The sequence below is a fragment of the Chionomys nivalis genome, chromosome 3, assembly GCF_950005125.1.
Source record: "Chionomys nivalis chromosome 3, mChiNiv1.1, whole genome shotgun sequence".
NCBI classification, from domain to species: Eukaryota; Metazoa; Chordata; class Mammalia; order Rodentia; family Cricetidae; genus Chionomys; species Chionomys nivalis.
This window is the reverse complement of record NC_080088.1, coordinates 89,131,517-89,153,027: the sequence shown is the minus strand read 5'-3', so window position 1 is coordinate 89,153,027 and position 21,511 is coordinate 89,131,517. Positions and strand designations below refer to the sequence as shown.

Below are 21,511 nucleotides of genomic sequence, written 5' to 3'. Positions count from 1 at the left end.
CACCTGTGCCGATGAGATAATGCCTGTGCCTAAGGATCTCTGTGGGGGCAGGTGCACAGGTCAGACTAGGTTACTGCAGTGCCCCTGACTGTGGCCATGGAGCCACTGTGGGAGCCAAGCAGCTGTGTGTGCAGAACCCTGCAGGCTGTGGGAAGGAGGGACAGGAAGGCAGCACAGGAAGGCATGGAGCAGCCAGACACCAGCTACAGCTCCTTTTCCTACCAGTCTGATCTGGTCACCTCCATGCTGTTAGTATCTGGGTAGTCAGTTCTTAAAGCTGACCTTCTTTGTCATGTTGCTTCTTTTTGGGAAATAGGCAGCAGTGAAGATGGAGAGAAAGATTAGGCGGCTGTGGACACACTCTCCTGGCCCAAGCAGCGTTCCTGCATGTCCGCCTGAGCGACGACATCAACTCCTTGGTGGCTGACATAAGGCTCAGGAAGCCAGCTCCCTCTGCAGCCCTCGCCTGTCCTGCTCGTGCATTAGACGCGCTCTGTGCTGGGCATCCTGTTGAGGTGGCTGCACTTCCACATGGCTGTGGCGCATGAGTGTTGGGGACCTGTGCGCCCCCTGTCATGGGTCTGTTTTCTGTGTGGGTGTCTTCCCCACCACATCTGAGCTTCTAGTTTGGGCACAGGTGCCACAAAGGGATACACCAGGGGAATGGTCACAAGTGAGCCATATTTATTGTTTTTTAAGGAAATCACTAATTGCTCTCTGACTGCACTGTGGATGAGTGTTTGAGCTCCCAGTATTGTACAGCATCGTAAATTATACAAGGAAAACATGGCAGGCCAAGATGGTGCTGTCCACTGTTTTTTAGGCTTTTTTTTTTTTTTTTTTTGGTTTTTGTTTTCTTTCTTTTTTTTTTTTCCTGTCTTCTCGTGTGTTTATCCTGCATGGTACTGTAAAGCTTCGATATTTTGAGTGTTCTGTCTTCAGACCTGTGGGAAGTGTACACAGGTACTCTTTCCCAGGCCATGCTGACTCTGGGTGTTTGTGTTCTATGTTCCTAGAGGAAATATTTCTGATGAGTTCAGAACTGCTGCTTAGTTTCGTTGAATGCATCAAGCATGCTTCTGTATAAGGTGGATTCTCTCTGAGCAGCCAGTCCTGCCTCTTGTGCTTTTAAATCCTTTTGGTAAAAATCCAATAAGAGATGCACCCACAACTCAGAGTGCTCTCAGTGCCCAGGGCCATTTTCTGGTGTGGCAGATGAGGCCCATACTACTTCCTCTCCACAGAGGCCAGCCTGCAAGAGTTCTCATATGTCCTGCAGGCAGGCGGGGACCTCTGAGGCCCCATGAGGAACGGTGGGTGCAAAGAGCAGTTTGTCCAGTGTGGATGCTGCTGAGAGAGCTGTTTGCAAATGGCTGGGGTTGGGGCTTCCCATTCCAGGCCACAGCACCCAGGAGACGGCAGCGCTCTGCACCTGCAGGGCCTCCAGCAACCCTGGGGGACCCACACATGCCTCCCTTTCTGTGTCAAGAACTCTGCTCTCCTCTTGTTCTGAAAGGGATCTCAAGTCTCCAGCATAGCCTCAGCATCGAAGGATCTGGTATCCCCAACACAAGGCTGGCCTTGCTCTGCTGGCCAGGAGTCCACTTTGATGTAAGGAAGTGTTGGCGGCCAGTGCCATGGCAATGCCATGTTGAGCGGGAACTGCACCTGTTGGGGTGGCTCTTACATGGGCTGATCACCCCCAATATTTCCCGGTGCTGACCCCACTATCCAGACTCCAGTGTGACATTGGGGTGAGTCTCCAGGCCCTGACTGGGACATGGTAATGTCAATCAGAGGGACTTGGGCCCTCCTACAGAGTGCAAGTGTGGATGTCGGCGTCAGTTTACATAGCAAATTATGATCTTTATTATCAACTCTTGATTCGATCCATGAATTTTTTATACTAAGCAATAACTTTACAATCAACAGAAGACAATTAAGAACAGAGAGTCTCCTTTTCCCGTACTTGGTGCAGGCCTAGCATGCCGGGGCTCCATAGAAAGCACTGGATCTTATGACGTGTATATTACAAACAGGGCATTTGAAAGTAATTTTGCCAAAATTATCATAACTGAATTTTTTTGCTGTGTGAAATTTCTGATTTTTTTTTTTTTACCTCTTTCTACCAGTCTTAGAAGTCCTGAGAAGGAGAGAAGCAGTTATATTAAGATTTTTTTTCTTTTCAAATTATAGGTTTAAGAAGTTCAGATTTACTGATTACAATCACGGGGATCCATAGACTCTATATATAGCCTTCTTCCACAGCCAGCCCGGGGTAGATTTATTGATGGCTGAGGGCTGGCCATCTATCACCATGTTGAGGGAATTTTAACAATACAATCCCATTTATATTTATATCTGTATCGCTCTCATGTTAATTGCCAAAACAAAAGCATTTTATATCTTGAGTTGGGTGGGGGTGGGTGTCGCATGGAAGGGAAGACTAATGTGTAACACTTGTCAGTGCACCCTCCCAAAGTCCCAAGCAATATACAGACATCTCCATAGATTAAATTCCTGCCCATTTTTGAAAAGTGAGCATGTGCTTTGCCATCCAATATGGGCTTTGTCTTGTTTTGTTTTTTATTTTTGTTTTTGGCTTTTTCAAGACAGGGTTTTTCCATGTAGTCCTGGCTGTCCTGGAACATGCTTTGTAGACCAGGCTGGCCTCAAACTCACAGAGAACTGCCTGCCTCTGCCTCCCAAATTCCTCCACCACACGCAGCTGGTTTTGTTTCAGTGATAATTTGGTTGCGGTTGGTGGGCTCCCAGACTTGCTCATTGAATAAGCAGTGAAATCAGTGGTCCTGTAGCTAGCTCGGGGTTGGACCCAGTGGTTCTTTCCTGCCTTCCTAAGTGCCCATCTTCCACCTCTCAGACTGGAAACTGACCTTTGAAGTTCTCTTTAAAAATAAAATAATAATGAGCCCTCCATGTCTTCCTTTGCTATCCTCCATTTGTTATATGAAGACTGATCATGAGTCAGAAGGAAAAACGTAGTCCCCTCCCCATGAGACTCAGACTCTGCCCAGAAAGGCCAGAGTCAGTCACTGAAAGGCTACAGTTACCAGCGGCCTCTGTCTCCAGCTGTAGAGGCCCGACTGTTTTTAGGAAGATGGCTTTATCTAAGGAGGTCTGTCTCCCTGCTGTAAAATGCCCTTTTAAACCTTTTTTCTTTCTTCATATTTCTCATAGGGTATTTGTAGAATTAGTGACTTATTGCATGTCTGTCCCCAGGGCTGGGGAAGAAAGCAGGCAACGCCTCAAACCACCCCCCCCACATCAGCCCATTGCCTGAAATCTCAGGTGTAACCACGTGTCAGGTTCTGTGTGCTACCCCTCAGAGCACCCACCTCGAGAGACGGGCAGACACGGTTACTTCAAAGACACATCTCAATATTCCTTAGGTAGCAAACACGGTGGCACCGTTTGGCCATAAGGAAACTCGGTTTAACTTCTTAAGATGCTCTGACAGTATTGTGTCACCCACAGCCATCTCAGTGGCTGAACATGTTTGGTTACTGAAGCCTGCACAGGCGAAGCTGGGTCTTGATGACCAGACTTGTGCATGTGCCCACTGTTTGATCATGTCCACAGCTTGAGACCTGGATGGGGCAGTCACACCCTCCAGGCCTGCCACCTACTGGGTTGTACTTCACACAGTCAGAAGGTTCACGGCAAAATAACAGTTAATGAACTTGGAGTTTAAATTGTGTACATTTTTAAATTGTAAGATTTTTACTGTATATTGAAGCTTAGTGTGATTCAATAAATTGCTTGTAATTTAAAAACTATTTAATATTCAAAATAAATATAGTTATATATTTATAAACTCCGTTGCTACGTTTATTCCTTGTTCTTTCCATGTGGGGGATTAGTGCGGTGCTTTGGGTCTCTGAGCCCCCCATGGTCCTGAGGGCATGACGATGGGTCACAGAGCACTGTAGAGCCTGCACGTGTGGCTGTGGTTTCTGTAATCCAAGCATTTCTACTTACTGAGGAGTTCAGGTGAGATTTGGTTTATGAGGCCTTGGCTTGGCCCGGCCCCCAAGTACAACTCCAAGAAGCTCACAACTGGCCCTTCAGGCTGGAAAATGGCTTATTTGCTAAGAGCCATGTTCAATTTTAAACTCATGATGTCTAAAAATGGAAAGGCCAGGTAGGGTGGAGGCTGCACGCTTGTCATCCAGTTCTGGGGAGACAGGCAGCAGATCCCTGGGGCTGACTGGTCAGCCTAGCATCCTATCCTGTCCCAAAAGAGCCTCTCAAACAATGATGGAGCACCTGAGTAGTAACAGTTGATGTTGACCTCTGACCTTCATACTCCGTGCATGTGCACATGCGCCCACACCACACATGAACCAACACATTAAACATCACAGCCTTTAGCTGGTCTTGGATATGGTACACACCTTTAACCCCAGCACCTGGGATACTGAGGCAGGAGAATTGCCATGAGCCTAAAACCAGGCTGGGCTATGGAATGAATGAGGTCCAGTCTCAAACAATAGCTGTCCTATGCAATAGTGGGATGTCTCCATGACCTCTGACTTTCTCCTGTTCTCTCCTTGAAGGCCAAGAGACATGAGGGAGGTGACAGCTTCCTACCAGACATTGCCCATGGGCGGGCTGGGTCACAGGTTTGGCACCCAAGTCTGCCAAATATGAGACCTCACCCAGAATCTTCTGGCTGCATTTTGACATGTCCTATCAGCCCATGGGGGAAAAATCTGTTTAGCTGAGCATAGTGACCAACTACACTTATAATCCTTGTACCAGGAGGCTGAGACAGGAGGATTGCCATGAGTCTGAGGACAGCCTAGGCTATGGAGTCTCTGTCTCAAACAGAAAAAGAAAGGAAGCCTGTACCATACTGCCACAGCAGACGTCTGTAACCAGCACTCACTGGATTAAAGAATACATAGATAATTCTCAGCACGTTTTTTTCAGAAGTTGAGCTGAGTGTGTCAGTACCCAGTTTTAATTCTAGCACTCGGGGCAGAGGCTGGAGGATCAGGAGCTCCAGGGCAGCCATGGCTGCTACAGCCAACAAAATGGCTCAGTCACTTGTAGCCAAACCTAATGATGACTTCAGCCCCGGAACTCATGGTAGAAGTGGAGAACAACCTCCTGCAAGTTGTCCTCTGACCTGTGAGCACACACACACATACAAAACAAAACAAAACAACCAAAAAAAATTGTTAAAGGCCAGCAGGAAAACCTGTTTCCTGTGAGCACCATGACACTCATGGACAGCTTGGGGGAGTTAGCTCTCTCCTTCCGCCTTGTGGGTCCCAGACTCAGTCATCAGATTTGATGTCAGGTCTCTACCCACAGAGCCACCTCCCTGCCACATAACCTTTTATATTGTAATTCCCTTGTAACCTGGGGAAATCGAGGCAGGCAGGCAGGTGCCATCAATTAGATAGAGCAGGTAGGCAGCGGGTGTGTTTGTTGTTTTATAGCCTAATTTTCTGACTCTCAAAGACTGACACCTTGCCACTTGGAGATCTAGTTACCTGGGTAGCTTTCCTGACCCACCATATTCCAGCGGGGAGAAGCTGTGTTCTCGAGTCCTTAGGACCCGCAGGGTCCGCTGGAAAATTCAAGGTGTTCTGGGGCAGGGAAGGAGAGATCGTGCCCGCTTTGTTCAGGGATGTGGCTGCCGTTCCTGTAAGATTACGCGGGGTGGCTTATCCTAGACTCTGTTCTGAGCCTTAACCCCAGGCCAGGTGCACTGGCCAGGTGCAGTCTGGGGGTTTCCCCCGCCCAGCGGGTCCGTGGAGACCGCGGGCTCTCAGACCCAGAGGGAGAGGGGAAGCTGGTCCGCACGGGTCCCCAGAGCGGGGGGCGTGGCCGCAGGTGCCGCCCTGGCCCCGCCCAGCGAACTCATTTACATGCTTCCCGCGGCCCCGCCCGTGGTGGCTAAAGCTACGTGTCCTTGTCCCCCGTGGGCAGCCTCAGCGCGTGCGGCCTCGGATCGGATCCCCAGGTAAACCAAGGGGTTGGAGGAACTGGATGGGACTCCTGGGAGGGGACCCAGAGGCAGGACCAGATGGACGTCTGGCTCAGGGTGGGAGGAAAACACAGATGGTGGCTCCCACTCAGACTGTCTGGTGCCATCCACGTGGTGGAACTGGGGGCTGCTGCAGGGCCTTGGCAACTGTCAATATGACCTGGGAGCTGTTCTGGTTCTGAGAGTGTCTGCGCCTGTGTCATGTCCAGGAGAGCTGTTGATAGACATTCTGTCTGAGTGCTGCCTGTCTCTGGGACAAATGACAGTGGTGGGGGGGGGGACCCCATAAGCCAAGGTTGGGACCTCTTCCTGGGTGGTTAAAATAAATTGTCAAGGGTCACCTAGGTTGAGGAGGTACATGACAATAATAAGGGGCATGGGACCTGGAAAGGGTTCCCAGATCAGTGAGAAGAGGGAGACTGCAAGTGGGAGAAAAATGTGTCCATGTGAGATCAAGGAGGACCATGGGTGCGTCAACACAGGGCTCAGCGTGAATGGGAAGTGCGTAGGTGTCACTGTGCACCCGTGGTCTGCTGTACTGGCTATTGATAGCATTGCATTGGAAAACAGCTATGAGACAGCCGTTCCGCGCCCCCCGCCCCCCTCCCAGCACACTGAATGACTGCAGAGGGGCTGTGTTCTCAATTTCAGTTCGAAGGGCCTCCTCCAGCCACCACCTCCTGGGAAAACAAGCGATGAAGACCAAGAACCGACCTCCTCGGCGCCGGACATCAGTGCAGGACACAGAAGCCACCCCAGGAGAGCAGACTCCCGACAGACCCCAGTCAGGCTCAGGAGGGTCTGAGCTGTCGAAGGGTCTTCGGAGTAGGACGGCCCGTGCAGGTGGACCGCGAGCAGAGGTCAGCCGCCGGCGACAGGGGTCTGGTGGCCGCAGGGAGAATAGTATCCAGAGGCGACTGGAGAGCAATGAGCGAGAACGACAACGGATGCATAAACTCAACAACGCCTTCCAAGCACTGCGTGAGGTCATCCCGCACGTGCGGGCTGACAAGAAACTCTCCAAGATTGAGACCCTCACGCTGGCCAAGAACTATATCAAGTCGCTGACAGCCACCATACTCACTATGTCCAGCAGTCGCCTCCCGGGGCTGGAGGGGCCGGGTCCTGCGCCAGGTCCTAAACTCTATCAACACTACCATCATCAGCAACAGCAGCAGCAGCAACAGCAGCAGGTGGCTGGGGCCACGCTAGGTGCCACGGAGGACCAGCCCCAGGGCCACCTGCAACGGTACTCTACACAGATCCACAGCTTCAGAGAAGGCAGCTAGCACCCGCTCTGGGTTCTGGGCTGGGTTGACAGTGCTGATCTGGCCTGCTCAGCTCAGCTCTGGCTCCTCCATGCCACAAGCCCGACTGAAGATGACACTATGGGTATTTTGTTGTTGACCAGAATCTCTCGTGTGACCCATGCTGGCCTGGAACTCCTCATCCTCCTGCCTTCACCTTCTCTATGGCTGTGATTACAGGCACACATCACCGTATGGTGCGGTGCTAGGAACTGAAAAGGCGCTCTGTGCAGGCTAAACCAGCTCTTGGCCTACTGAGCTACATCCCGCAGCCCAAGGTTGAATCTCTGGTGACTCCATTTTCCTTGAACGTCGGCTCAGCCATCAACTTGGGGCAGTTTTTCCTAGCCAGCCAGGGGACAGCATCAAGGCATATTAGGCCCAAATCTCTGAGGAAAGCCTGCCTGGTCCCTGCAGCTGTTTCCACAGAACAGGCAGGATGAGAAGGTGCTATCCTTCCTCACAGTTCTCTTTATGTGTGGTGGCCGCAGGACGATTCCAGAAAGAACGTCACTTTCAAATGTCCCTGCTACCGCTGAGCCCAAGATCCCTCCTGTATTGTGGGTCTACATGGAGGCCAGGCCCAAAGCGTCACCCACAATTCATCAGGGAATATAGCAGAGCCAAGATGGCAGCTCTTTCTGCACAAGCCATCTTGAAAGCCCAAATGTCCTGGGCTCAACTTAACAACTGGGCTTAGAAAGGCCTCCTGGGACTTTAAGTGGATAAGTGGGTTCTCTCCCCGCCCCCCCCCCCCCAATGGAGACTTCTGGAAAGGTTCCAGTGCCCTAGACTGTGACTGATCACAGTCTGAGTGGGGCCTGGGACCTGAGACCCTCCGTGGGGACCAGGTAGGGTCTTTATGAAGAGATAGACCTGCCCTGGGCCTTCTGCAGACTTCCCACATCCGCACCCCCCTATTCCAGGGGTGGACCACCATGCTTAGTAGGGCTCATTCTCTGGCCTTTGCCCCGATGTATGGCTAGCCACGTGTTTTCTCACAGGCTCGTGGGACTTAGCTCTTGGTACTCTTGGTGTTTTCTCTGAGGCGGAAGCTGGAGTGACAGGCTTGCCCCTCCCCCAGCCTGATCACTAATAACCAGGACTGGGTGGTTGGCAACCTAGCTGCCTCAAACCCAGCTTCCTTCTGTGGGGCGTTCCTGCCCCACTGGCTCTGCCAGGCTTCACCACTTTGCTGTCAACTGCTGCTGGCTTCTCCTTCCTCTCTTGTCTCTCTGCCCAGAACTGTCCTGGAGTTCCTTGGGGCCCTTGCCCTCCCCCCTTTCTTTCGAGTGACAGGAATCTCACTAAAATGCGTAGCTCAGGTTGGTCGCAAATTATGCAGTCCAGGCTGGTTTTGAACTTGCGCTTGGTCTGTCCTCCTGCTTCAGCCTCTCAAGAACTGTGAACATAGGTATAGGGGGACAGCACTGGCACCCCACAAAACAATTAATAGTGACACTGGGCCTGGGGGTGTTGATTTCTCCATCCTAGTGAGACTTGATTTTGGTCTGGTCCCTTCACAGATCACAGGTCGGGTAGACTGAAGGCCTTTGTGTCTGTGATTCAGGGATGGGAACTGGGAAAGGTCAATGGTTAGGGAGTTTGCCAGTGGGAGCCGAGGCCAGGCACAACTCCAAGTTGGAAAGACAGAGCCCAGATATCCCTTGCTCTGGGGGACCTGCCCGTGGAACACAAAAGGCCTCTGCCGATAGGACAGCACTACAAACCCAGTGGCTGGCTTCCAGATGAGCCAAGGCCAGGGCGCAGCTCTTTTTGCTGGCCCTTGCCTGGAGTACAGCGAGGAAGGGAAGATGTCTGGCCAAACTTCTGCCCTCAGGCCTGCCTACAGCCTAGGGCTGTCCAAGGGCACCGCCTTGCAGGGCTACAGCCTGGTGGCTTTGTGTCCCACGAGCTGGCACTCACACCACCCCCTGCTTCCCAGAGGGGTGACAGACAGGACCTATATGTCCCTTGGGAGGCTAGGGGGCAAGTCTGTGATGCCAATAAGGTCTGTTGGTCTGTCTCCCTGTCTCAAGCCCAGGCTTGTCTGTTTTTGTTTGTTTTAAAGACAGGTCTCACGTAGTCTAGGTTGACCTCCAACTTGCTATGTAGTGAAGGAAGATGAACTTTTGATCCTCCTGCCTCTACCTCTTGTGTTGGGACTGACTATAGACATGTACCCCCTGCACCCAGTTTGGGCAGCCCTGGGGACTGAACCCAGGGCTTGTGGCATCTTTGGCAAGCTTTCTAACAAATGACCGACACCCAAGGCCTGGTCTCTTCATTCCTGCTGGGTAATGGAGCTAATTTTACTCAAAATCCTGGACAAGAGGGATGGAGCCGCCCCCAACTGGGCCGCCTGGACTGTGGACCCACCAGAGCTGACCAGCGTCCCATCAACACTGGCAGAGAAACGCGGAATGTGACCTGTCTGGAAAAAGCCAAGATGAAGAGAACGGCCTGCGCCCTGCCCGTCACTGCGGTGAAATATTCCGTAAGTGACCTGAACTGGCTTTTCCCCCTAATGGTTCCCTTGAAGTACTAATGAAATCGCCAGCCGTATCTTCAATGAAAAGATCCTGCTGCCACCGAGCTTCGGTCCTGGAGACCTGTGCCTTTTAATCCAGATCCTAATAAAAAGACGTCAGTCATGCCGTTGTATAAATTTTTATTAAATAGAACATCTGAGGAGCTGAGACGATTTGGTGTCACTGAGGGGGGAACAGCTGGTGCTGAGCAGCGAAGGATGTGTCACCCTGGCTAGCGGGCAGAGTGGCAGGTCACAGCTGCTGAGGAACACACGGGAACCCTGACTCTGGCATGCAGACGGGAAGTGACCCCTCGAACACCTCTCTGCACAGTGGTGTGTCTGCTCCCACCTCTGGAAGTGCTGAGGACATGGGATTCCTCAGGTGTCCTTGGGATGGGGCCCTGGTGTAGTTTCCTCTTAGCTTCTGGGGACACCCCTCATGTAGGATGTGACCCTTCCTGACCATGACATCACACGGAGGATTCCAGGGTAAACCGGTTAGGGGTCAGCCTGTCCTGGCTCAAAATGAACAGAGATGGGGCTCTGGCACCTCCTGGGCAGCGTCTGAAACACGAGACACCACCTGCCAGCACACACTCGTGCCGGGGCCAGCGGTAGGCCATGCTGGGCAGTCTGGAACTCCTGTCTCAGGTCAGCAGGGGCCTTCTGCCCGGCCCTGGGTCACAGGACAGGCTGAGGCTCCGGCCACACCCCTCCACAAAGCACAGGCCTTCACCCAGGCCTGGCCGCCCTGCCCCCACATCTGAAAGGGGCTAAACCGGGGTTCATGGTGGTGATTCTCTACATGGAAACTACCTTACAGTGCACCCCAGGAGGGATCCCAAACCAGGACAGGACCCACCTGGTTCCTGAGGCAGGGTCTCATGTAGCCCAGGCTCCTGGCCTTTTGAGTCCTGGGATTACAGGCATGCGCCACCACGCCTGCTTTACTTATCTGGATGTTTGTTTACTTGTGACAGTCTTGCTATGTAGTCCTGGGCAGTCTCAAACTCACAATCTTCCTGCCTGAGTCTCCTGAGTCCAGGCATTTAGGCATCAGCCACTAAGCCCAACTCCTTTGCTTAATTTTTGAAGCAAAAACCCCATTTGGAAAATCTGCTAAGGGATGACCGCAGACTGAAGTTTATAGACCTGAGCCTCACGGCTGTTTCTCCTGGGGGTGACTTGGGGGTGATGAGGAAGGCCCCTCCTCAGATCTGCCTCTCTAGGGCCAGAATTTCTGGAGGGCTCCGTGCTTCTGGCCTAGAAAGCTGGGAGGCCTAGCACGGAGGGACCAGGGCTGAGGGCGCAGGGCTGAGGGCGCAGGGCGCAGGGCGGAGGGCACAGGGCGCAGGGCGGAGGGCGCAGGCAGTAGTCGTCTCGACTCCTCCCCCACAGCATCCTTCACAGACTGCAACACGCGTGGGCGTGCTCGCGGTTTCACATCTCCGGGCGTTCTGTCAGTGCTTCAGAAATAGCCGACTTGGGCCTGACTCCCTGAACGTGTGTGGGCCTGGGTGATGCCCTCTCATACGACACAAGAAAGGCTCGGTTCTTGTCCTTCAGGCTCCAACCATCCTTGCCTCCGGGTGAGGAGAGGCCTCAGCAGTAAACGGGACCTTGCCCATGGGCCTCCTGTTCCCTGGACACGTTCCTGGGTACCATGGTGGCATTGGCCCGGACCGAGATGTGGTCCCAGCCTCCCTACAAGCAGAAAGTCATGTCACTTAGAACCCAAGTATTCTTTCTCCCCAAGACTCTCCCACCTGCCGGGCGGTGGTGGCGCACGCCTTTAATCCCAGCACTCGGGAGGCAGAGGCAGGCGGATCTCTGTGAGTTCGAGACCAGCCTGGTCTACAAGAGCTAGTTCCAGGACAGGCTCCAAAACCACAGAGAAACCCTGTCTCGAAAAACCAAAAAAAAAAAAAAAAAAAAAAAAAAAGACTCTCCCACCAGCCCACAAGTCGAGTCTGGTGCACACAGTGCCACAAAACCGTCCCAGATGGCCAGTGTACTCACTCCAATGCCATAGTCCCAGCCCTGCCCCTTGGGTTCCCGAGGCTGGACTCCCATGCGACGGCACACTGTCCCCCTGCTCAGGCCATGGCTCCCCTGGACTTTGTTGGCAATCACCCAGACCTGGAACAGAACCTGGTTGGAGCTGCTGGCCCAGCTGTACAGGGTCAGCTGGGAACAGGAGATAGACCAGGGAGGAGCACCCTCGTCCCCACTGCCAGTCACCCGCTGTCCCCTCACCTGGTCCAGCGGCCCCACAGACACTTTGCGTACATTGTTAGACACGTGTTCCCAACTGGAGCCTTGCGGATAGCTGGGGGTGATCCCTGCTCGGTACCACAGGTTCCCTGGACGGAGAAGCAGCCAAGGTCATCAGCAAAGTCTTTTTGGCCCATGTTGGCATGCTGTGGGGTCAACCCCAACTCCCCCTCTAATCCTTCACACCCAAGGGCTCTTGATGACCCACAGCCAGGAGCCTGGGCCATAGCCAACCCTGTCTCTCTGTGTGCTAGGCTTCATAATCGTCTCATTGTGCCTCTTGGAGCTGACAGCCTCAGCCGCTCTGAGGGAGAAGCCAAGGACAAAGAATGTTTTAAGCAAATAAAAAGAAAACCGGATCTGGATCTAACCCCTGGGCTCCAAGACTGTTTTTGTTTTCTTTTCTTTTTCAGAGCCTCAAGTAGCCCAGGCTAGCTTTGAACTCCCGATCCTGCTGCCTCCACTGCCCAATCCTGGGATCACTGGTGCACAAACCACACCTGCAGCGTGTGGTATTTTGTGTGTGTGAGGCAGGTGCCCTACTGACTGTGCTAGGTGTTTTCTCCAGGGTTTCAGAGATGGGATCGCACTATGTAGCTCAGGACACCCTCAAAATGATCCTTTTGACGCAGCCTTTCCAGGACAGAGCTTCAAAGGCACGCTCTACCACGCCTGTCTTCATGCTTTCGAGACAGGGTCTCATGTGAACTTATTGAGGATGGCCTGAACTCTGCTCTTCCTGCCTCCCAGTGCTAGGATTACAGGCCTGTGTTCCGAAGTCTTGATTCCACCTTTCCTGCCCATCTCATCAAGACAATCAGTAAGATCTTGAGAAGAATGAGCCAGGGCCCTGTCAGAGGGGACACAGGGATCAGAAATGGCCCTGTGCTGCCTATGGGGCTCCTTGTTCCACGCCCAGGCGTTCCTAGATGATGCTCTAGATGCATCTGGGGCTGGTCACACAAACTGAGTAAGTTGGAGGAGAGACCAAGACTGGCTCTGAGCTGACATTTCTGGCCTCATGCAGGATCCGAGGGGCTTTGCTGATTGCCTTGGTCCAGACCCTGCCCGCATGGCTCCTGGGGGTGAAGACTGGGCTGAGCGCCAGAGCCCTGTCTCCATGGTAACCACAGTGCCGGAGGGTGACATTAACGGCTAAAATTCCTTGTCCCTAAGGAAACAACACAGAAAGGTCTGGACACTTCCAAAGGGTCTTTGAGAAGGAATGTCATTCCAGTCTACTGGTGGCCTGGTCGTGATCATAGCGGGGCCCTCCTGGGACCCCATCCTCCCCACTGGCCATGCAGCCTCTCAAATGACTTGCCGTTTTCATCCAAGGCATACACTGATGTCTGGCCCACGGACACCTGTGTCAGCTTCTGTTTGGGAGGAGAGGGGATGTGGTACCAGCAGTCACCTGTGAGGGGAAAGCTGACTCAGGAGGTTATTGGGAGACTCCCCACACCTGTGAGCCCAGGCCCAGGCCTGTCTAGTGCCCCGAAGCTCACAGCAGGCTGAGACCTTGCAGCCAGACTTCAACTCCAACTGAACAAATGTGTGGCTGGGCTCAGTGTGTGAGCTGGGGGTCACGGAAGGCCACCTCAGGCTCTGCCACTCACCCGGTATCCCAGGTTTGCCCAGGGTCCTCTGGGGTCCAACCTGTGTTCTGATAAATAAGAGACCTACCCACCATCTTTTTTGTTTTGTTTTGTTTTGTTTTGTTTTTTTTCAAGACAGGGTTTCTCTGTAGTTTTGGAGCCTGTCCTGGAACTAGCTCTTGTAGACCAGGCTGGCCTTGAACTCACAGAGGTCTGCCTGCCTCTGCCTCCCGGGTGCTGGGATTAAAGGTGTGCGCCACCACCGCCCGGCTTTTTTATTTTTTAAAGTTTTCGTTTTTTAAAAAAAATTATGGCCGGGCGGTGGTGGCGCACGCCTTTAATCCCAGCACTCGGGAGGCAGAGGCAGGCGGATCTCTGTGAGTTCGAGACCAGTCTGGTCTACAAGAGCTAGTTCCAGGACAGGCTCCAAAACCACAGAGAAACCCTGTCTCGAAAAACCAAAAAAAAAAAAAATTATGTATACAGTATTCTGTCTGCATGTATGCCTGCAGACTAGAAGAGGGCACCAGATCTCATTATAGATGGTTGTGAGTCACCATGTGGTTGCTGGGAGTTGAGCTCAGGACCTCTGGAAGGGCAGTCAGTGTTAACCTCTGAGCCATCTCTCCAGCCCCCACCCACCATCTTAACGGGAAACTTCCTTCCCATACTCCATCGGAATGGGGCTAGAGGTGGGAGGTGGGCGCCACTCACCAGCTGGCTGAGAGGGAGACACAGAGCCCCGGTAGAATGCAGAGCCATCCCTAGCCACGGCCCACACCTGATAGCAGGCCCCGATGGAGACAGAGGCGAAGGGCTGGTCAGTGCCAACATGTAGCCAGGAGGAACCCTGGAGAGGGAAGGGTGAGGGAGACGGCTCAGGGGCCAGTGGGACCACCTTGGCCTCCTCCTCCGAGGCACCTAAGCCTGCCCGGGGGTGTCCAGGGTGGTCTGACCTTGCCTAGCTACAGTCTGCCTTGGTCTACTGCTGAGCCTCTCGACCCAGGCCTCTCAAAGGAAAGATGACAACATGTGCATGTCACCAAGGGTGCTGAGAAGCCACCATGTCACCTGGACCCTGCTGCCTGCCCCCTTTACTCCCAGGCCTGGAGAGATGGCGACTCTCCATGCCAGCTGTGTCCTTGGCACTACCTGCCTCATTTGGATTACGTATGACACCTTCCCACTATGGAGACCCGTTCTGGGCAGGTCTGGGGAAACCTCAGGCCAGGTGCCTCTCAAAAGGGAATCCTGATGATCAGAAGACTGGTGCTCACCGCGGGGTTAAGTTCGGATACGCCCAGGCGGCACAGGACATCCCCCTTGTCACTGACAGCCCACAGTGCAATGTTGTGTCCTCGCCCATCCGCACGCGCACTCTCTGGGATGATGGACACATCGCCCAGGGCAATAGGGGCCACCTCCAGCCACGGCCCACTGGTCACCAGCTTGCATTTTCTGTTCAGGGAAATATGAGCCTGAGTCAAGGGATCCTTGTGACAGCAGGTTCTGGGGCCACGTCCCTGCTCATCACTGCCCGTGTGACAGCAGAGCCCGGGCCACGTCCCTGCTCATCACTGCCCGTGTAACAGCAGAGCCCGGGCCACGTCTGTGCTCATCACTGCCCATGTGACAGCAGAGCCCGGGCCACGTCCGTGCTCATCACTGCCCGTGTGACAGCAGACCCACGGCCATGCCACTGCTCATCACTGCCTGCTGCTGACACAGGCACAGCCCAGCATGCAGAAGCCGAGACAAACAACCCAGACAGGGCTAGGGGTGAACCACAGACTCCTGGACTTAGGTCAGGGGCGGAGCACCCAACGGGTGGCAATGATGGACTCCTACCTGTCCCCTGCCCTTCCTCCCAGCTCTCCCTCCTACCTACGGGCAGAGCCCAGCCAGTGACATTTCTCTTATTTGTTCTTCAGAACACACTTCAGAAAGCAGAGCGCGGGGAGCCCGGGGCATTTCCTGGGTTGACATTTACTTTGACTCTGGTTTCCTCCCTCCCTCCCTGCTTCTTTCCTGGGCCAGCAGATCTGGCTCGAGAGAAGCCAGCGTCCCCTTCCCTGGACCTAGAGGAAGAAAGGGGGCCTGAACCTACTACCCTGCAGTTCTGTCTCTTACCTGGCCCAGCACCTTCTCCTGACAAAATCCTTCATGGTTTTGTAGCCATGGTAAGAGCTGTAAGAGGAAGAAATGGTGCGATCACAATCACTTCGTGGAACTTTCTAGAAAGTGACGCTGCACACACACACCCAACTCTAGGACACATAAGCGGAGGAGCAGAGGATAGTTCTCCAGCCGCCGCCTCAGTGTGCTGGGGCTGAACCGCAGCTTTGGGCCCCCCCCCACCGAGGCCTGGGCAGGGCAGCAGCGGTCCAGAGGGTGGGCTCAGCGGCTCTCAGCCTGTTCTCTCCCCTGCACTAGCAGAGTGTGTTTGGGAAATGGGAGCCTTTGGTCTAGTTGAGGGCTGGAGAGTCAGTCTGAGAGGCCTCACTGCCGCCTGAGGGGATGACCTGGACTCTCACCCTGAGTCTGCTCAGAAGCCATCCTGCTGGGGCCCTGGCTTAGGTCCTTCTGGTTCACTGTTCTGTTTGGACATCTGCACTGAGGGGCCTGAGCCAGCCTCGGAGGCTCCCAATACAGTATGATTCCCCAGTCCTGACTTTGTATGGGCACACGGAGGCCGGAGGATAATCTTGGCTGTCATTCACTGGGCGCTTTCTGCTTCCCGCAACCCCGACATCTTTGAGATAGGGAAGGCTCACTAGTGGGCCGCGGGGATCCTCCTGTCTCGCCTCCCCAGAGCTGGAATTACACGTGTGTGAGTGGGTTGTAGGGTCAAACCCAGGTGCCGTGTCGGCAAGGCAAGCCCTTTACCACCTGAGGCACCTCCCAAGCCTAAGAGACCACCTGGCTTCCCAGGATGGCGCTGGCCTCACTCCCAGGACTCCGACTGCCCCCTCAGCAGTATGCTCCCCCTCATGCTGCCCCTCCCATCCCCCGTCACTCAGGGCCTGGCCTATAACTCCCCAGACTCCCCAGTGGACTCCAAGGTTCGCCTTGTCCCCCATGAGTCTCTTGGGCCTTGTCTGAGCCTTCAGACCTGGCACAGCAGGGGCAAAGCCATGGACTACAACCAGGGGTACAGGCAGCGCTCCCCATGGTCCCTCCTACCCTGACCCTGAAGTAGGTGAGATAACAACATTGGGGTGGGTTCTGCTACTCAGCCAGGCTGGGGCAGAGGTCGCGTGGCAAGGGGTCCCAGCCCCAGAGGCTCAGGGAGATGCTTACGCAGGGAAGTCGCTGGCATACTGCCATCCTTCCTGATCGGTGCCACCAGGGACACTGAAGTCCACATACCAGTCAGAGACCTGGGGAAGAGTGAGTCAGGATGAACGGGAGACGCCCTCCCTCAAAACCCACAGACCAGTAGAAACCTGGGAAATGGGGGGCAGGGCCAGCAGACCCTGCACACACAGGAGGCAGGACTCACCCAAGTCCACTGCAGGGACGGCGGCTTCGTGCTAGCCTTGGTGCACTCCTGCAGCCCCGTGGCGTCACTCCACATATACCGGTCGGTGGGCAGACCCCTGCAGTAGGACACAGATGTAGGGTGAGAGAGGACTCCGAGCAGCCGCTCTGCGCAGCCGCTCCCGGTAATGGGCTCACTCCCGCTGGGGACATGGCAGAACCCCTGAACAAGCCACCTCTAGACCCACTCACACACCAAGGATGGCGGACAAAACCAGAATTGTCCCAGGGCAGGGAGACTAACTGAGATCACCTTGTGTTACCACAGGGCCTGGGCCATCTACAGAGGCCATGGCTCACCGTGTGGTCTGGGAGTTGGCTCTCTTTCCCTCAGGCTATGGCCTAAATAGTTGTGCCCCAAACCACGAGATGTTGCATTGTTACATCCCTCAGTCAGTACCCACGGATGGGACCTTAGACGGAAATGATGGCTAACCTTTTCTGTTGGTTTCTCTGTGTAGCCTGGCTGATGATTAATCTTGCTACCTTGCTTAGACTGAGAGACACCGAGGAGATCAATCAAAGCCCTTCTGAGCATCTCCGGTTTACTTAGACCATGAAGGCTCTAACCTAATGTGCAGTCAGAGTCAAGATCTATTGTTTTTTGTTTGTTTTGTTTTGTTTTTTGAGATAGGGTTTCTCTGTAGCTTTGGAACCTGTCCTGGAACTAGCTCTTGTAGACCAGGCTGGCCTCGAACTCAGAGATCCGTCTGCCTCTGCCTCCTGAGTGCTGGGATTAAAGGCGTGCACCACCACTGCCTGGCTCTCTCTTCTTTCTTTCAGGTACTTGTGATGGCATTAGAGTGACCATTAAGTTAATAAAGGCATCCTCATAAGAAGAGAAACTTTAGGGATGGAGGGGCACATAACGGCTCAGTCAGCGAAGAATGCACCCTGAAAGCATGAAGAACTGAGCCCCAAGACCCATGTTAAAAAGTTGGGCGGTGGCACACATTTGTAATTCCAGTTCCCTAGGACTTCAAATTTCAGTGTCCACTTGTCAGCTTTATATGGTGTTCCTTCATTCACAAGCTGCCTGTGCCGGCTTTGGTGTGGCAATCACTGAGTGATCTGGGTAGCTGTGGTGATCTGGGGAGCTGTGGTGATCTGGGTAGCTGTGGTGATCTGGGTAGCTGTGACTGCCCACTACTAGGGTTTCCCAAAAGGGTTTGGTTTGGTTGTGTCGTGAGATAGTCTCTCACTTTATAGTCATGGACCACACGAGGTGGCCAAAGCTGTCCTGAACTTACAAGATCCTTCTGCCTCAGCTTCCTGAGTTCTGGACTACAAGGCAGGAGTCACTCACTGGACCCAGTTCCAAAGGTTTAAGGTAAAAATGTAAAAAAATGTATTCCCAGTCAGGTGTGGTGGTGCACACCTTTAATCCCAGCACTCAGGAGGCAGAGGCAGGTGAAGCTCTGTGAGTTTGAGGCCAGCCTGGTCTACAGAGTGAGTTCCAGGACAGCCAGGGCTACACAGAGAAACTCTGTCTTGAAAAACCAAGAAAAAGTTATGTATGTGTTTGTGTGTGTCTGTGTGTGATTGTGCCATGTAGTTGTGTAGGTGTAGGTGCCTCCAAAGGCCAGAAGAGAGCGTCAGATCCCCTGGAGCTGGAGTATTGGAGGCCACGTTAGTAGCCGTTCATGCAGTGAACAAACTCAGGCCTTTGGCCAGATGCACTCCACCCCCACCCCACCCCCGGAGCCATCTTTCTATAGAGACAGGGTTTGAGAAGAAAGGAGAGTCCATGGAAACAGCTGGTAAAAGACTTCCTTGCAAGCCTGAGGACTCAGTTTCAATCCACAGAACCCATATACAAAGTTGGGCAGGGGCTGAAACAGCTCAGGGATTATGAGCTCCTATTGCTCTGGCTGAGGCCCTGAGTTCAGTTCCCAGCACCCATGTTAGGAGATCACAACAGCCTGCAAGTCCTGCTCTACGGGTTCAGCACTCTTCTGGCCTCCATGGACACCTACCTGCTCATGTGCACAAACTTGTGCGTGTTTGCACATGCACACGCACACATTTAAAAGTAAAATAAATCTGAGAAAGAGAGAAAACAAAAAAAAACACGCTGGGTACGGAGGTCCGTACTCGAAATCCCAGCACTGGGAGGTGCAGATGACACCTGAGCTTCCACATACACGTGTGCCCACACAAACATGTGCATGCTCTGCATGAACACATGTGCACACACATGCGCACACTCGCTCACACACCTAAAAAAGACACACCATCGAGTGACCTCCAGGCTATGCCAAACTTTGCTACTCAGCTTTTGTCAGGGCTATGGCCTGGGCCAGACAGCACCTTCCCCCAGCTTCCCCACCACTCACCTGCTGGTATAGCCCGTGACAGGGTTCCAACGCTGGTTCTCATAGATGTAGACACTCTTCACGTCTGACTGCGGGTAAATGTTGCTGGTGCTGCTGGCCAGGCCTGCAGAAGACAGAAGAGGCTACTGAAGCCCAGGCCACAGTAGCCCTGAGGCTGCAGCCAGGGACTTGGCCTTTCTGTCTGAAACCTGTCGGGAGGACAGATTAGAGCCAGGGAGGCTGAGCTGGGTTATTTGATCTCAAAGAGACCAGCCTCGCTTGGGTTTCTATCTCCTTTGTGTTCCCAATTCCTCTGGGACCGCATAGGTTCCATGGGAGAGATCTGCGACAGGGCCTCGCTGTATGTCCCAGATCGGCCTCGAATGCACAGAGATCTGCCGGCCTCTGTTTCCCATGGCAGGGCCACAGCACACCCGGCCCCCTCCATTCTTAGAGACCCCGTTGCCCCGTTGTCTTCCTGTCTTGTCCAAGCAGGTTCCTGCCAGGCTCACCTTATTAGCAAAGCTACCTTGGCCCACATATATGACCTCTGTGAGTCTGGATGACCTCAAAGACAGAGCAGAGACCAGAGTCATCCCTGCCTCAAGCTCAGGGACGTTCTTTGGCCTGTGAGGTTGGAGGTTCCTGTGGTCTTGGTGAACTACAGTTCTCCAGTTCTCCAGGGTCAGCTGCTTCTCCACCATGGGGTGTCGGGGCCGTGGCATAGAAAACGCCTCAGAATTCTCTTTTGTCTCAACTTCCCACCCTCAACTTGGAGACTCCATTGGTGGAGACGACTCACTTTCCTTAAGGACTCTGGAATTTGGCACAATCCGGGAGCATGGGTTCTAGGGCTACCCCAAAGTACTCTGTGAGTTCATCTATGAAATGAGGTGCTGAGCATACTAGAGGACCTTGACAGCTGCTGTTCTAGAACCTTCAAGTTCATCTGCTCTGCTGGTGGAGTCCCTGAGGGCATCTCAGAGGCCAGGCCCTCTCTCTGGGTTCTCAAGTGCCATAGATTGGCCTGGGACTGCCCTCTGTGGAGGCTGGCAGCGGTGAAGGTCACATGTCAGCCAGCTGGGACAGCAGCTCTGGGCACTGGGAAGGGTAGCCAGATGGGATTAAGGGAGGTTATGGTCAGAAGGTTTGGGGAGCTGATCTTGCCAGCCTCAGGCGCTTTGGGTTACCCTCACCTTGGAAGCAACCTCCGCCATAGCCGCCTGTGTATACCCACGCTGTGTGGTCATAGCCAATGCCCCACACTACACCTCGGCTGTTGGCCTCTATAATCCGCAGGTGGCCTCCCATCTGCCGCCAGAACCTGGAAGGGTGATAAAAAGCTACTCAGCCCAATCACCCAGCAGCTCTCGCTTGGCCAAATACTACAGGTCTGAGGCCTCCATACAGTACAACAGACAACCACTTGGCTGTTTGAGTTAACCAATTCCAGAGAGGGCACGGAGTGGCATACGAGAGACAGGGTGTCCCTAGGAGCTCACCCTGTCCCCCTCACCCCTTGGCCACACTGGCCATGGGACAGGGCTCAGTAATCTAATTCACAACGCTCCCTTCTCGGAGCTGGGAAGTAGAGTTGGGGTTGGTCACAGTGTGCTAGGTGCAGCCAGGCTTAAATGTCATGGCAAAGAGCAGGGAACGTGCCATTTAATCCTCTGTGCAAGGAACAATGTGGCCAGCTGGCTTCCAAGCCATCCTAGGGAGGCTACCTGGGGACAGCCGCCTCCAAAGCAGGAAGGTGGGTTGGTTTTCTGCATTGGCTACCCATGGGACATTAGGTCTATGATTCCTGGGCGGGGCTGTGGTCACTGAGAAGGGAGTCCGGGGCTTCCCCGGCAGTCCTCACCCATCCTCTTCCTCCCTGTCCCTTCAGAACCTCTGCATCATGTCTCACGGATCCCAGGATG

The 21,511-nt window shown here is 53.7% G+C and overlaps 3 protein-coding genes across 4 annotated transcripts in view; 2 read left to right on the top strand and 1 right to left on the bottom strand.

The window, feature by feature from the left end:
- The window catches only part of Lmtk2 (lemur tyrosine kinase 2), a 94,419-nt gene extending 90,594 nt beyond the window's left edge, over positions 1-3,825 (top strand). For both annotated transcript variants that reach the window (XM_057764478.1, XM_057764477.1), the window contains exon 14: positions 317-3,825. In XM_057764478.1, the coding sequence (XP_057620461.1) occupies positions 317-345 (29 nt within the window). In that variant the 3' untranslated portion in view covers positions 346-3,825. The remainder of the gene's footprint in view (positions 1-316) is intronic.
- Positions 3,826-5,892: 2,067 nt separating this feature from the next.
- Bhlha15 (basic helix-loop-helix family member a15) lies at positions 5,893-7,321 on the top strand. Its single transcript, XM_057765928.1, has 2 exons — positions 5,893-5,995; positions 6,671-7,321. The coding sequence occupies exon 2, from the start codon at positions 6,715-6,717 to the stop codon at positions 7,306-7,308; it is 594 nt and encodes a 197-aa protein (XP_057621911.1). The 5' UTR covers positions 5,893-5,995; positions 6,671-6,714; the 3' UTR covers positions 7,309-7,321.
- A 2,659-nt stretch (positions 7,322-9,980) lies between these two features.
- The window catches only part of Tecpr1 (tectonin beta-propeller repeat containing 1), a 30,409-nt gene continuing 18,878 nt past the window's right edge, over positions 9,981-21,511 (bottom strand). Inside the window, exons 15-25 of the mRNA XM_057764177.1 lie at positions 20,783-20,910; positions 19,608-19,710; positions 17,234-17,330; positions 17,032-17,111; positions 15,862-15,918; positions 15,009-15,189; positions 14,446-14,581; positions 13,458-13,550; positions 12,116-12,222; positions 11,879-11,998; positions 9,981-11,563 (exon numbers count right to left, since the gene is read on the bottom strand). Of these exons, the coding sequence (XP_057620160.1) occupies positions 11,462-11,563; positions 11,879-11,998; positions 12,116-12,222; positions 13,458-13,550; positions 14,446-14,581; positions 15,009-15,189; positions 15,862-15,918; positions 17,032-17,111; positions 17,234-17,330; positions 19,608-19,710; positions 20,783-20,910 (1,204 nt within the window). The 3' untranslated portion in view covers positions 9,981-11,461. The remainder of the gene's footprint in view (positions 11,564-11,878; positions 11,999-12,115; positions 12,223-13,457; positions 13,551-14,445; positions 14,582-15,008; positions 15,190-15,861; positions 15,919-17,031; positions 17,112-17,233; positions 17,331-19,607; positions 19,711-20,782; positions 20,911-21,511) is intronic.

Excerpts from the sequence above, each read along its gene's own strand:
- Bhlha15 (XM_057765928.1), top strand. The coding sequence starts at position 6,715 with ATGAAGACCAAGAACCGACCTCCTCGGCGCCGGACATCAGTGCAGGAC.